Source organism: Pseudorasbora parva, chromosome 21 (genome assembly GCF_024679245.1).
Source record: "Pseudorasbora parva isolate DD20220531a chromosome 21, ASM2467924v1, whole genome shotgun sequence".
In the NCBI taxonomy this organism is placed as follows: Eukaryota; Metazoa; Chordata; class Actinopteri; order Cypriniformes; family Gobionidae; genus Pseudorasbora; species Pseudorasbora parva.
The window spans coordinates 9,840,736-9,857,274 of NC_090192.1; the positions used below are offsets into that span (position 1 = coordinate 9,840,736).

Below are 16,539 nucleotides of genomic sequence, written 5' to 3' on the forward strand. Positions count from 1 at the left end.
ATTGTTTTTAGATACTTCACCTTTAAATTCATGTTTTTATAATTCGTGGAATTGTTAATTTGCAAATCCTTAATTATTCATCATAGCCCCTAAGCTAACTGAGTAGCTACAATCAATTCATTCAGTTTATTGACACCCCTTCCGTTAAAAAAATATAGGCATTTAATTCAGATGTATTTCATTGATTTGATTTAAAAGAATCCATCGGAAAAGTGAAGACAACGTTTTGAAGTTTTATTTTATTCATATAGCCTAAAGATAATTTTATTTGGATAATTTTGTTTTATTACCATACAATATTCCTAACACCTCTACCTCCGTAATATTTCAGTCCGGATCGGCCCATGACAGATTAGTTAAACTGTTAATAACTTAAATAATCTGTTAAATGTGTTTTGAGTACAAATATTTCTTATGATTAAATTAGCAATTTTAATATTAGCAATCTTAAATTGTTCTCAGTGTTACTAGTCATAATGGCATTTTTACCAGTGAGAATTCAGTTGTAGACATTTAGCACCTCTGTCTCTGTCTGAGTTTTCTGTTTCTGTGTCCACAGGTCAGGCTGACAGGACGCTGCAGAGCGACAGCCAACAGAGCTCAGATGAGGATGAACATCCATTCTCTTCATCTTCATCTTCAACTTCATCTAAATGCTCTTGCATTGGTAAGAATAGGCTTTTAATAAAGAAGTTATGGCTCCGTTTCTATTTCTGTTTTCAATGGCTGATTTAATGTCTGACATTTTCCCGACTCAGGCCATTTCGGATCCAGAAGAACTGCTTCCACAGATTCTTCGCTGGGCATCATGTCATCCTTGTCCCAGAGCAGCAGAGGCTCAGTCAACGTCCTTTGGAGGTGGAGTGGCGATGAATCGGACAGCCGAAGCGAACAGGGCAGGTCTGACAGCTTTGATTGGTCGTGCCCTCCGCTGCCAGGTCAAGTTCCTGTCGAGCCAACAGGGACTTCTAATGGCCGAAATGTTCAGGGTGCCGTGGAGGCTTCTCCCCTGAACAAGATCTCAACAGGTGAGACTGAAATAAGGCTGGCCAGTGTAAAGTGTACAGACAGAGATTTTGCTATTTCATGCATAACTGCTTCAAGTTTTTATCATGGTAATGTCCGTTCACATTTACTGCTGCTCAGCACAACTATGCTGAAATGTTCTCTTTTTTTGTGTGTGAAATATTTTTATTGGATATTCGTCAGAACATTCAGAGAAAATTCAAAAGTAATGTTCCCATAATGCAAAATTATAAAATAGAATGTTCCTTTAACCAAGAGAAAAGCATTTTTGAAACATTGAAAAAAACTGGACGTTTTGAACATTCAGGGAACATTTAGAAATAACGCTTTCTTAATTTAATGGTAATGTTAGCAAAACATCTCAATAAGACAAAATCAATTTTTGAGCAAGTTCATAACCAGCCAGTGTTCAAAATGATCTTCTTACCTTAGTCCGATTCACAGCGGTAAGCTTGTAATAATGTTTTATAATTTGAGTGGTACTGGTGGGTTTCTGCTGGAAATTCGAGCATGTCTTTGCGTCTTTACGTCACATCTGTATAAAGAAGGAGTCCGGCTAGTAGTAGTATCGCATCTGAGGATGCTGCAGGTGGCGGATCATTTATAGCCTTTACTCACAGCAGCTGAAATAATTAAACTTGTCATTTTGATGGCGGATTGTAATCCAGAAAGGTCCAAACGACAATCATCAGTGACAACTGGAGATTCACTCGTAGTCTTTAATTCAGATGTATTTCATAGATTTGATTTAAAAGAATCCATCGGAAAAGTGAAGGCAACGTTTTTAAGTTTTATTTTATTCATATAGCCTAAAGATAATTTTATTTGGATAATTTTGTTTTATTACCATACAATATTCCTAACACCTCTACCTCCGTAATATTTCAGTCCGGATCGGCCCATGACAGATTAGTTAAACTGTTAATAACTTAAATAATTAGCAATTTTAATATTAGCAATCTTAAATTGTTCCCAGTGTTGCTAGTCATAATGGCATTTTTACCAGTGAGAATTCAGTTGTAGACATTTAGCACCTCTGTCTCTGTCTGAGTTTTCTGTTTCTGTGTCCACAGGTCAGGCTGACAGGACGCTGCAGAGCGACAGCCAACAGAGCTCAGATGAGGATGAACATCCATTCTCTTCATCTTCATCTTCAACTTCATCTAAATGCTCTTGCATTGGTAAGAATAGGCTTTTAATAAAGAAGTTATGGCTCCGTTTCTATTTCTGTTTTCAATGGCTGATTTGATGTCTGAAATTTTCCCGACTCAGGCCATTTCGGATCCAGAAGAACTGCTTCCACAGATTCTTCGCTGGGCATCATGTCATCCTTGTCCCTGAGCAGCAGAGGCTCATTCAACGTCCTTTGGAGGTGGAGTGGCGATGGATCGGACAGCCGAAGGGAACAGGGCAGGTCTGACAGCTCTGATTGGTCGTGCCCTCCGCTGCCAAGTCAAGTTCCTGTCGAGCCAACAGGGACTTCTAATGGCCGAAATGTTCAGGGTGCCGTGGAGGCTTCTCCCCTGAACAAGATCTCAACAGGTGAGACTGAAATAAGGCTGGCCAGTGTAAAGTGTACAGACAGAGATTTTGCTATTTCATGCATAACTGCTTCAAGTTTTTATCATGGTAATGTCCGTTCACATTTACTGTTGCTCAGCACAACTTCGCTGACATTTTTTTTTGTTTTAGAAATATTTTAATTGGACATTCGTCAGAACATTTTCAGAACATTCAGAGAGAATTCAAAATCTAATTCTCAATAAGCCATGAACTCAGTGGTACTTGTGCTGTCTGACACACACCCGAAACTTGCGCACAGAAAGCCGCTTCTCAGACGGCAAACAATCCAGAATAGAATTCTATTTCAAGACTTTTTGCTTTTGAATTGTCAAATACACAGAAAATTGTCAAACTGGCTGTCATATTACATATTACATTTATTATGGCATAAATAACACATAGCTATGCATTTAAAAATTAACGTTTATTTAAATATATTGTATTTAATATAACATAAATATATTATATTTGCCATTACCAGAACTGATTTGGTCAAATGAAGCCAAAAAGATCAGATAAAGCAAGAAAAATAACTATATTGTGACCACTAATATTTGTAAAATAAGATTTTGGGACATTTATGCAGGCATTATCTAGAAATCAGGAGGATAGCCTGGAAGTATTTCCATTACTTTGGATTTATAACATTACAGATGAAAATGTCAAAGTTAAATGTAAGTTATGTCATTATATCGTTGCTTAATTTGACGTCATTCAAATGAAAATCTTCATTTCAGAAAATCCTACAGAATGTGGGAAAGGGAAAAGAATTCGTTCTTTCTTCAAGAGGGTATGGAAGGCTATGAAGAGTTCTGTCTGCTGCTGTTGTCTCAGTAGTGCTGTGGATGTTGTGGAGCCTTTTTCCCCTGATCCTGAGCCATCATCATCTGCGTCAGATCCCTCCGGCGTCAAGCTAAATGATGGTAAATCGCTGATCATTATTTCTCCAACATCGTTTTAAACAGTATTGTCATCTTGTTTTTCACTGAAAATAATGCTTATGGCTTGTTTCGAGGAAATATTGAAAAAAAAATTTTTAGGTCATATATTTCTCATATTTTTCTGTTTGTTTTTCAGAGTCTTTTGAGTCTCTCTATAATGTGGGAGAGATGCTTGGATCCGGAGGATTTGGCAGCGTGTACAAGGGAACACGCAAATTTGATGGCAAAAAGGTAAATCTGACTGAATTGTTCAAACATTTTGCTCTTGAATGCATCAAAACATATTTCAAACTAACTTTCTTTTTTGTTGCAGGTTGCCATCAAGCAGTTAAGCAAGACTGAAAACAATCGTTATCTCTATATTGTAAGTTGGCCAAAACCTGAATATGTATTTAGTCGTTTCAGTGCAGATTACTGTAGTTAATACACCCGTAGAAAGCATTAACTGTAAATGTGATTGACAAATAAGCCTAGAGGCACCAAATAACTTTGAGCTGAAAAGGCTCTTTTGAATGTATCTAAAAAGATACTTTAAAAAAAAGGACTTTTTCAAAGATACTGTGATATATTTTCTTCATATTTTTACTCAGCTAACCTTCTGATTAATATTTTTCTCTAGCCTGGGCATCCCAAACCTCTCGTTACAGAAGTGGCGCTGCTGCTGATGATGAGGCGAAAACCCATAAGCCCGCTCATCATACAGCTATACGAGTGGTTTGAACATCCTGGAAAATTCACTCTTGTTATGGAGTTCCCGGAGCCTTGCATGAGCTTGCGGGACTACATCGTTCGTAAACCCATCCTGTATGAACCCACAGCACGGTTCATCATGCGACAGGCTCTGCTGGCAGTACAGGTCTGCATCGAGCATGGTGTTTTTCATAATGACATTCATGCGGAGAATTTCCTGTTGAATGAAAGGACGTTGGAGCTCAAGCTGATAGACTTTGGCTGCGGTCAGCTATTTAGCAGTGATGGCTACGAGAGCAGAACATACGCTGGTGAGCATTTTGAGAGTGTGAAAACCTGAATGTAGTGACTTATTATTAAATGCTTTAAAAAAAAAGCTCATCAATGTGCAAATGTCTTGTTTACAGGACTACCGTATTACTGCCCACCTGAAGTCTTAACAGAGCCTCGTTTCCACGCCGTACCAGCAAATGTGTGGGCTCTAGGAGTGCTGTTGTTCACTATGGTGCACGTATTTCATCCCTTTCCCAATTGGAAACAAATCAGAGAAGCCAAAATTCCATTAATGTACCACAACTTATCCAAAAGTGAGTGAATCATATTGACAACATTGATAACACACACACACACACACACACACACACACACACACACACACACACACACACAAAGCAAAGGCTCTGAACAGAAACAGTTAAAGATGAAGTATGTAAGATTATATATAGCTCAACGTATAGCGAGAGTTTGGGGCGTGGCTACTGTAGCAGGTGGAGCCATGGGAAAAGAAATTTAGCTAAAGAAGTGAAAAACAAAATTCGCTGCATTTATACCTTACACAAGTCATGAACATGTCAAAGTGAACAAAGCATTGTGATACAAAGCACGCTTCAATAATAATAATAATAATAATAATAGATTTCATTTATAATGCAATTTTCATTCCGAAGAATCCCAAAGTGCAACAAAGGGAAAAAATAACAAAAAATTAATAACAAGTAAAAATACAGAACAATACAAACAATCAACCAACACAGAAAACTGAACAGAAACAGAGCTGATGGTGAACAGAAAACAGAGCTAATGATATATCATAGTCATGCTCCCGTTCAGAAAGATACATTTTCATAAAGACAAATGCAACACCGCTGAAAGTATTCCTAATATGTTGAACCTTAAACAAGAGCTGTGTTTGTGATGTTGGGGAAGACGTAATGAACAAAAGGGGCCGTTGCAAGGTTTTTTGAAAATATTATTTATTTTGTAATTCCGGCCTGTGCCACTAGTGTGACAGAAACTACATACTTCACTTTTAAAGTAAAGCTGAAGAACATTTTACAGTATAATAATCATGTTTTAGATGCTGTTTTCATAGATGAATGACTAACTCCTTATTAAAATTTGTACAGAATACAGGGATCTGATTAGCCAGTGCCTAGCCCGGGATCCAACTAAACGGCCAACGTTAGAGCAGATGTCACGACATAGATGGATGAGATGACCTTCTGTAGATTGGAGAAGTTCAGGAGATTCACTCGATCAGTGATTTCAGCAGGTGTGAGGAAGTGTAACAGACAGAGTAGGATTATTATCATTTGTCTTATTTCAAATTTGCGTTCTTGTTATAGTCAAGTCACCTTCATTTATGAAGTGCTTCATACAATACAGATCATTTCAAAGCGGCTTTACTGTAATAAACAGGGAAATATACAGTGTAATAAACTCTAAAAATCATGATTCATGAGTTGACTTGTTCATATAATCTTTGTATTGAATAGGAAACAACATACTTGCTGTCCTTGGTGGAGGGCTTGAGCTCGAGACTTGAGCCGAAGCCTGATGTCCAACCCCAACCTGACTGAGAACTCAGAGCCTGTCCACGTCTGAGCAAGAACACGAGAGACTGCAAGACTGGGAAGACGTCATCAGTCATCACAGCCACATTTGCTTTGATTTTAAACGTCAAGACAAGTCATCTTTATTTATATAGCGCCTTATATACGACCGATCTTTACTCACAGCAGCTGGAATATTTAAACTGGTCATTTTGATGGCGGATTGTAATCCAGAAAGGTCCAAACGACAATCATCAGTGACAACTGGAGATTCACTCGTAGTCAAAAGCAAAAGATTCGTCTGTACAGAAATTGAAACCTGCAGGAAACGCTAAAACACGCTCACGCAATACTGATATTTTTAGCATGAACAAATTGAGAACAAAGTTTTGCGGGGAAAATTTAATTTTTTCTCATAAATTTAATGGAATTGTTTTTAGATACTTCACCTTTAAATTCATGTTTTTATAATTCGTGGAATTGTTAATTTGCAAAGCTTTAATTATTCATCATAGCCCCTAAGCTAACTGAGTAGCTACAATCAATTCATTCAGTTTATTGACACCCCTTCAGTTAAAAAAATATAGGCATTTAATTCAGATGTGTTTCTTTTATTCTGTTATTTGATTTAAAATAATCCATCAGAAAAGTGAAGTCAAATTTTCCAAGTATTATTTTATTCATATAGTTAATTTTTCCTTTACTACCGTACAGTATTCTGAACGCTTCTACTTCTGTTAAACGTCATCAGTCGCTGCCCAATACTGTTCCATTTCAAAGTTTACATCTAGCCAAGAATAGTTTAAATCCCCGGATGTGTCCTTTTATCAAGGATGCATCAAGAGGTGACTTTAGCCGACTTGAGACAGACAGGTATCCCAGAATGCATCTCGTGCCAAACAACAAGTGTCATTAGCAGAGGAGAAACCCAGTGTAATTTAAAAATACTACTGTTAATGTTTCACTAAATGTACTTGTTTAAAGTTCAAACCTGTGGTTTATTCATAAAGAGATCGCCTATTTGAATTTGATCTGCCGTTTTCAGAGTTGTGAGATCCAGTCGATCACCGGGCGCTCAGCGCTCTTTAACCCCTCTGAGAGCAGCCTTTCTTCAGCTAGTTCTTCTGATGTTTGCCGCTGACTCTGATGTCTCTGTAGTGGTTAAACATGAGATATAATTTGTCTAACTGGCAAATCATTTTGGCTGAGCTTGAGCAAAGTGAAGTTTCATAACTTTGTATTTTTAGGCTTGTTTAATAGTTGTAGCCTACTAGCACTGACTTTGTATGTTTGACTGGATTGTTTGCTTTATTTCTTGTATAGCTTCTTATACCCTTATAATGGCTATTTGATCTTACATAAACTGGCATTTAACAAAAAGAGACTTTTTTGTTATATTTAATTTTTTACACTGATAAATATATATGCACACTTATTGTCTGAACCACATATTGTTTTATATATTTTTTAATAAAAAAAGTAAACAAAAAGCGGCAGGGTTGTTTTTTATATTTTGTTTTGTCATAAATATACATGCAGTGAAGATAATAAAGGTACGCATTACCTGAACCACATGTGTGTGGTTATTAATATGTTTAAGATTGTTTTAAATGAAAATGAAATGAGGCAGAGTGGTGTTTTTTAATACTGTAGTTTAAAATACACATACAGAGATATAGATAACAGGATTAGAGCGAGCTGAGTGACGCGATGAAGAACGCGCTGCAGCACGCAACAGTTTCAGAACCACGTCGTCCACAGAACCGTAAGTTAGCCGCGCTACCCATTCACGTGATTTTCTTTCGTTAAATATAAGCTTTCACGGCAGTTTTCACGTGGATTTTAATCGGAGCGATGTCTACAATATTTAACAACAATACTTTTTAATAAAGTCACTTTTCTGTTCATTCTGGTCTGAGATGAAACCTGGATGAAACTAGTGATCGACCGATATATCGGCGCCATCTTGTGGACGTTTTTAGAATTCCATACGCGCGCCATTAAAGGACAGCGTGAAGGGAGATGATGAGTCAACAGCGGTGTTCAAAGGTAAAATAACCTGAATCCCTCAATTAATCAACTTTGTTTAACATAACAGTAATGCACAATTGAGATAACCTCAAATAGGATGTAATGAGATGATGGTATAGTTATGTAGTTGGCGCCAGGTAGAGGCGAACTCACTGACGGAGTCAGTCAGATAATCCGTCATCATGTCACAATAAAGATGTAACTTCACATGAATGAAATAAAACAGCCATGAATGAGAGCATGTTGAAAATAAAAGCGCCAAACTTATTTCTCTCTCTGTGTTAATTCTCAGTCGCATTGCTCCCGCATATAGGCTAGTCACTGTATGTAGGCTAAACAAGACCGACTCGTTTAAAACTCCTTAAATTATATTAACGTCTGCTATATAACATCGAATTAATTACAGCTCCCTGAAAATTAATTATTATGCCTATCTCCGCAAGACGTGTAACGTTAAGTTAAACGCAGAGATGAAAACAGCGCTCTGTCATCAGCATTTCATAGACTGGCACAAACATTCATTTTGATACCGTAGATGAGATTGACACTTTAAGAAAAGTAAACAAACCAGCGAATACAGCATAGCTTTTACAATGTTTGCATATTCCAGAGAATATTCACTCTTTAGTCTATTAAACACATAAACATTTTAAAACTGTAGTTTAAAATGAATTATTATATTTATGCTCATAGTTATGTGGAGTTGATAGACTCAACTCTCATTTATGTTCTCCATTTGAAAACATTAGACTATATAAATGCCTGTTGCCTGTTGTTAATATGGCCTTATTTATAAATAAAAAGGTAAAACAGCATTAATGTTAAAAAGACTTTGCACTGTATTAAAAAAAATCTGACTATTTAATGATGTAAATGTCTTGTTCTGTGTAAGCGAGTGAAACTGCAAAAATGACTCTGAAAAAAAAAAGCTCAGTTCAGTGCTGTTGCTGTAATTGTAAAAAACAGAAATAGCGCAATAAGTAAATATCGGCTCTATATTATCGGTTATCGACACATAAGCATACAAATAATCGGTATCGGTAAAAAAACAAAAAAAAAACCAATATCGGTCGATCACTAGATGAAACGCTGCTTGTCAATCAACAGTCATGGGAGGGGTGTCCGACTGTGTGGCGTTGGCTTGATTTGAGACAGGAACACATATAAGGAGATTAAAAAAACCACTGGATGGATTTTTTCATCATTATAGGACGGTTGTGTACATGCACTGCCAACACACATTTCCATACAATCAGCTTTTAAAAGTCCATGTACAATTATATGACTACTTTAAATCCTGATAAAGAATGTTTCTCTTATAAAAATGTGTTAATCAATTTTCAACCTGTCCTGATTTGTTGTCATGTTGGTAGTGTTTGTGTGTGTGTGTGTGTGTGTGTGTGTGTGTGTGTGTGTGTGTGTGTGTGTGTGTGTGTGTGTGTGTGAGTGTGTGTGTATATATATATATATACATACATGGGCGTCGGAACCATTGTGTGTGGGTGGGACAAGACCCACCCACTTTTTAAGACCAATGATATTGGACCCACTCACTTTTATCATCTCTAATTCAGCACATGTCTGCTTACATTGACTACCCTTTAACCGAGAAACTTATTATTAAACACATGTTAAACGCTTTATTTCCCCTTTTCTAATATTTTCTATTTTTTTTATTGAAAATAAATACCTTTCCGGTAATTTGAACCCGCATTTGGCGGGTTGGTTGGCGGGTGTTAATTGAGAACCCTGTTCATAGTCATCCTGTTTGATATTGAGACACACACGGATGCTTTTCAGATTTTCCATCGCAGCTTTCTCTCCATATTCTTTGCAGCCTTTAATACTCTGGATCCTTCACTGAATACCAGAAATAACTCAGTCCGGCTAAACATGTACTGTGAACAACTGAACACTTTTGTGACTAAAAGTTTTCTAAAAAGTATTTCCTTCTCAAGCAAGACAGTATTTGACTCAGTAGAAGCACATTGGGAGTGGCTTTGGACTGCACCATGCCCAGTGCATTATGGGTGTTGAGGTTTTCTGACTTGTTTGCCTAAAAGCCTTTCTACTAGCCTGGATGCCAGCCGAACTTAGCCCCGCCCACAATATTTTTAGGTTGGGCAGTTCGGTCTGGCCTTGCTCCATAGAGGAGTAATTATCCCCGAACAAAACACACCTCATAATCACAGCCCAATGGAGCAGTTTCAGACTCATATTCATACTAGAATTGAGTATGACCACGTCAGGCTACCTTTCTACTGCATAGGCAGCCAACTTTTATTTAAATCCCATTTTGCCAGCAGTGAATTACCCCTTTGAGTACACGTCACTTGGTTTGATCATATGGGTTGTGGATGTCATTTCATGTTGAGCTTTATTTAATGGGGCCTTTTTTATCGTTTTATTTTTTTCAGGGAAAGATGGAGCTGACTTTGGAGATTGAGAAGGAAGCAGATGGGAGACCTGCTGGAAAAGGCAGAGATGAGCCCAATATGAATCCGAAACTCTCTATATAATATAACCTTATTATTATATACATATAACCTTATATGGAATCGTTTCCTCTGAACGGTTCACCTAATAATTGTCATCTGATGTGAATTAGCAATTAAAACACGTCTATATAAAGCAACTACCTAAAGGCTGAGGCACTGACAAAATGGCTGGAAAAAAAAAGATACCTTTCAAAAAGACAAAATCAATCACGACGAAGTCAATATCCTATTCTATCCTATCCTATTTTTCCCAGTCTTTGAAGTATGTTTTATACATTACTTATTTTATTCTTTTTTTTTTCTTGCACTTGAATAAAGTTAAAGGTGTAATCTGCCGGTTGTCCTGTAGGTGACCTCATAACTCTCTCTTCTTACGATACACTTCACAATTACTCCAGAGCACTCGATCATTTGTCTAGTGCTACTTAAGTTAGGATGCTTTTGGGAAACAGACCTTAATATTAAGATCACTCGTACGATTGTTTTTATGATCAACTTAGGCTGACGAAGCTTTTGGGAAACGCAGCTCTGGCTGACAGGTGGTTGTCACGACAACAATGTAGTTTAAGAGGGCACAAGTTCGCGTTCATTTACACTGAATCAAAACCGTTTCTATGTCGCTTTTGATATCAGGGGCCGTGGTGGGTCAGACACGGCATGTTTTAAGTCTGCTTTAATGCGGCTTTGCGTCTTTACACAGAATTTTGAGCAGACACAGACCCGCTTTAGAGCCGCCTTAACTCGGCTGTGTAAAGGCATCTTTAGTGCTATCATTCAGTGGGATCTTGTTGTATTCATTACCAGTAAGGACACACTTCATCAATCCTTTCACAAAGGTGATGTTTAGACTTCAGTATTTTCAGAACTACATCTCCATGAAAATCGTCAAACCCTTCAATTGAGTGCTGGAGGAGTTCAGCATTTTATCCATGTAATGTGTTTTTGGAAATGGTTAATTTTCTTTATGACAATCAGACCATTCATGCAGTGTTTGTTTTGTTGTGGTTGTTTAGGTTTTTACCATTAATCACTCTTTGCACCATTATTACATTTCATCATGAATTTTCACTTTTTGGTTCAGGTTTCACTGATGTTTGGAGACATTTGTACACAAACCATGAAGTGTTTTCTATTGTGAAAGTCTTTTATTGTGTTATATTCTCAGATCATTTTAAAGTTTATTGCTTAAATGTTTAAAATTGTTAAATAAAGACATATGTGTTTTAATTGTGTCAATTTGTCTTGAATTAGATTTCATTTTGTCATTTTAACAATAAAAACTGCCATGTTCAATTTACATTATCTAATGGCACACAAATGCAAGTATTCTGGGATTGTGATATGATCAGAGTTTACTGGATGGAGATTCAGAAGATTATTGGTCAATCTTTTGCCCTTTCTCTGAGTATCTTTTGAACTGTCAAGCTGCAATTTCTCTGCGTTTATGATTTTCACCTAAACTCTAATGCTTTCTTGCATATTTGTTCTCCTAGAACTTAGGAATGTATGTTGAATGCCTTTATCTCTTGATTTCTGTTCATTCTGGTCCTGTCGCTCATTATACCTTCAGATTGTTCACCATTGTATGTCACAGTTACTGTGAGATACCTGTCCCACTGTCGTGTTATTGTAAAACTATTGCAAGACAGATACAAAAAATGGCACATAAACATGGTATATTTTAGCAGTGAAAAAAATTTCAAATACGTTTTATATTATTTATGTCCTTGTTCAAGCTCTTTCTGAACATCTGCATGATTGAAAATGTAATGTTGAGTTTGTTCAATAAAAAAGTGAATATTAAGTGACTTATATTTTAGATAGATGTTAGGCATTATATTTTACATGATCTCATGTACTGCACATGATGATTTTACATGTCTAAAGTATACTTTAAAAAGTATAAAACTTGCATTTCAATGAGGAAAAATGAACTGAATGCACCAAGAAAAGCTTTTGACAGAGCACAGTACCCCAGAACAATCCTTCTCAAACCTGTCCAGGACCCAGTTGTTCAAAAGTTTGGTCTAGATTTGGAAAAGCCGTGTTTTGCTATCCAGAATCAGGTAATCTTTCTTATCTTTGTGCTGGAGCACTGCTCATCTGGATTTGCAGTGCTCAAAATGGGGTTACTTTCCATAATGTAGAATGCTAGCTGTAAAGAACCACAGGTATAGAAGAGTCTAAATCTATTGACTCTCTTCATTTTAAATTGATATGGAAAAAAGAATTGGAACAGCAGGAAATCTTCAATGCAGTCATACTCTACAGGAGGTTTAACCTTTGTTTGTTTTTTTAAATGAGTTGGTTGAAACAAGTTTAAAGGGGAATTCTGTTTGTTTCTGGATTGTTAGTTAGATTTTTAAGAACTTACTTTTTTTTTGCTTTCATGTGATTTTTACATTTTTCAAACTTTCAAGCGTCATGGAAGCTGCATTAAACAACTTTTCTCTCATATAATATTAGCAATCTTATATTGTTCCCAGTGTTAGTCGTAATTGCATTTTTACTAGTAAGAATTCAGTTGTTGAGCTCTCTAATTCAGTTCTTACCAGTAAAAATGCAATTAGCCTACGAGTAGCGCTGGGAAAAATTTAACAATTAAAGATAAACTGGCTTGCCAAAGTAAAGGGCGAATTAAATGAATAGACTTTATAATAAGATTATGTCCACATTTGTCCTCCCTTGTGCCGTTTTGCGCATTTTGGACAGAAGCAACGACTCAATCCATTAGACTGTAGGCGTTTGTGCAATGATTCATTTTTTGTATTATTTTCGGTGGAAAAATAATTCCACCGAAAATAATAGTCTAATAATAATAATAATAATAATGACTGTTCAGAAACCATACATCTTATTTTTAAAAAACGTCAAAGTTAAGTTTGTAGCTATTTAATAAAGTATTCAGATTGGATGTGTGATCACGTGCTCTGCTCATGCACGTGCAATTTTTGTTGCTACAGCGACGTGTGTTATGAATTCTGAACGCATATACCATAGACATGCGCGTGCATTTTAGTTGCTATAGCGACGCGTGATATGAATTCTGAATACAAATATACACACGCGAACCGATCGCTATCTGTTGGTTCAATTGACCAATTCACGCACTTGCAGAATATTTTCTGTGCTGCTGATTTTGTGATTTTGAAGCAAATTTCGGAGAGACTTTTATTCTTGAAGAACATCGGAAGATAATATCCTTTAAAAAGTTATATTTTTGTTCATTTTATCTTTGAAGATACTTTTAATTTATTATTCTTTTATTATTTTAGAAGGAGTTTGGAGTTTTATTAAATTTTTTTGTTTAATTTTTTTATTTTGGGAGGCAGTATTTCTAAGGAGAGTTGTAGATTATTGTATTTTGTATTGTATTGTGTTTTGTGTTGTGTTGTTTTTTATTGCAGTTTGCACTCGAAGGATGTCGATGGCTCACATGATGGGTGAAAGAGGAGGTGAGTGTGCTTTTGGTTTTCACTTGTTTATGGTTTGATGTTGTACAATGATTGACTACATTAATGTGAAGAAAATTGTGTAAGGTTAAAAATTCCCCAATGTTCTCTGCTTAGTGATCACATGTATTTGATTCCTTGCATATGAAATAAAACTTTTCAATTTGAGTAACGTAACTATAGTAACAATATTTGTTCACTGACATTGATCACTGACATTGTTTATTGATTATTATTGAAAAATGACCAACTAACATTATGTGATATGTGAAATATTCCAGACTCAGGGCGTTCCAGATCCAGAAGAGCTGCTTTCTCTCAGATGGCTGGTCAGGAGATTTGGGGACCCAGTTCTGATGACCGCGATCCGCTGCCAGACCCGATCCAGATCCAGGCCCTTCCCAGATATTTAGCACCTTCGTCTCTGTCTGAGTTTTCTGTTTTTGTGTCCACAGGTCAGGCTGACAGGAAGAGGACGCGGCAGAGCGACAGCCGACAGAGCTCAGATGATGATGAACATCCGCTCACTTCATCTTCATCTAAATGCTCTTGCATGGGTCAGAATAGTATTTTAATAAAGAAGTTATGGCTCCATTTCTATTTCTAATTTCAATGGCTGATTTGATGTCTAAAATTTTCCAGACTCAGGCCACTCCAGATCCAGGAGTGGATCGGACAGCTTTGATTGGTCGTGCCCTCCGCTGCCAGGTCAAGTTCCTGTCGAGCCAACAGGGACTTATAATGGCCGAAATGTTCAGGGTGCCGTGGAGGCGTCTATCCTGAACAAGATCTCAACAGGTGAGACTGAAATAAGGCTGGCCAGTGTAAAGTGTACAGACAGAGATTTTGCTATTTCATGCATAACTGCTTCAAGTTTTTATCATGGTAATGTCCGTTCACATTTACTGTTGCTCAGAACAATTTCGCTGAAAGTTTCTTAATTTTTTTGGAAAAGATTTGAATTGGACATTCGTCTAACATTTTCAGAACATCTAGAGAACATTCAAAAGTAAAGTTACCATAATGAAAAAGTATAAACTAGAACGTTCCTTTAACCAAGAAAAAACATGTTTTAAACATTTAGGGAACATTTAATTTTAATATTAGCAATCTTAAATTGTTCCCAGTGTTGCTAGTCATAATGGCATTTTTACCAGTGGGAATTCAGTTGTAGACATTTAGCACCTCTGTCTCTGTCTGAGTTTTCTGTTTCTGTGTCCACAGGTCAGGCTGACAGGACGCTGCAGAGCGACAGCCAACAGAGCTCAGATGAGGATGAACATCCATTCTCTTCATCTTCATCTTCAACTTCATCTAAATGCTCTTGCATTGGTAAGAATAGGCTTTTAATAAAGAAGTTATGGCTCCGTTTCTATTTCTGTTTTCAATGGCTGATTTGATGTCTGACATTTTCCCGACTCAGGCCATTTCGGATCCAGAAGAACTGCTTCCACAGATTCTTCGCTGGGCATCATGTCATCCTTGTCCCTGAGCAGCAGAGGCTCGTACAACGTCATTTGGAGGTGGAGTGGCGATGAATCGGACAGCCGAAGGGAACAGGGCAGGTCTGACAGCTTTGATTGGTCGTGCCCTCCGCTGCCAGGTCAAGTTCCTGTCGAGCCAACAGGGACTTCTAATGGCCGAAATGTTCAGGGTGCCGTGGAGGCTTCTCCCCTGAACAAGATCTCAACAGGTGAGACTGAAATAAGGCTGGCCAGTGTAAAGTGTACAGACAGAGATTTTGCTATTTCATGCATAACTTCTTCAAGTTTTTATCATGGTAATGTCCGTTCACATTTACTGTTGCTCAGAAATTTTTTGCTAAAATTATTATTATTATTTTTGTTTAGAAATACTTTAATTGGACATTCTTCAGAACATTCAAAAGTAACGTTACCATAAGGCAAAATTATAAAATAGAATGTTCCTTTAACCAAATTTAAAAAAAAATTGAAACACTGAAAAACCTGGACGTTTTGAACATTCAGGGAAAATTTAGAAATAACGCTTTCTTAATTTAATATTAACATTAGCAAAATGTTCTCAATAAGCCAAAATCAATTTTTGAGCAAGTTCATAACCAGCCAGTGTTCAAAATGATCTTCTTACCTTAGTCCGATTCACAGCGGTAAGCTTGTAATAATGTTTTATAATTTGAGTGGTACTGGTGGGTTTCTGCTGGAAATTCGAGGATGTCTTTGCGTCTTTACGTCACATCTGTATAAAGAAGGAGTCCGGCTAGTAGTAGTATCGCATCTGAGGATGCTGCAGGTGGCGGATCATTTATAGCCTTTACTCACAGCAGCTGAAATAATTAAACTTGTCATTTTGATGGCGGATTGTAATCCAGAAAGGTCCAAACGACAATCATCAGTGACAACTGGAGATTCACTCGTAGTCAAAAGCAAAAGATTCGTCTGTACAGAAATTGAAACCTGCAGGAAACGCTAAAACACGCTAAATACATGTAGTCACGCAATACTGATGTTTTTAGCATGAACAAATT

At 37.0% G+C, this 16,539-nt stretch overlaps 1 protein-coding gene across 2 annotated transcripts; it reads left to right on the forward strand.

Moving 5' to 3' along the window:
- The first annotated feature begins 3,329 nt into the window (after positions 1-3,329).
- Positions 3,330-6,109, forward strand: LOC137056350 (serine/threonine-protein kinase pim-2-like). Of its 2 annotated transcripts, none has more exons than XM_067430401.1 (6): positions 3,330-3,512; positions 3,667-3,761; positions 3,844-3,894; positions 4,150-4,531; positions 4,628-4,807; positions 5,996-6,109. In XM_067430401.1, exons 1-6 carry the CDS (start codon positions 3,392-3,394, stop codon positions 6,043-6,045), a joined length of 879 nt encoding a protein of 292 aa, XP_067286502.1. In that variant the 5' UTR covers positions 3,330-3,391; the 3' UTR covers positions 6,046-6,109. The 2 variants fall into 2 exon arrangements, with proteins under 2 accessions (XP_067286502.1, XP_067286501.1); XM_067430400.1 differs by having other exon boundaries at positions 5,627-6,077.
- The last annotated feature ends 10,430 nt before the right edge of the window (positions 6,110-16,539 follow it).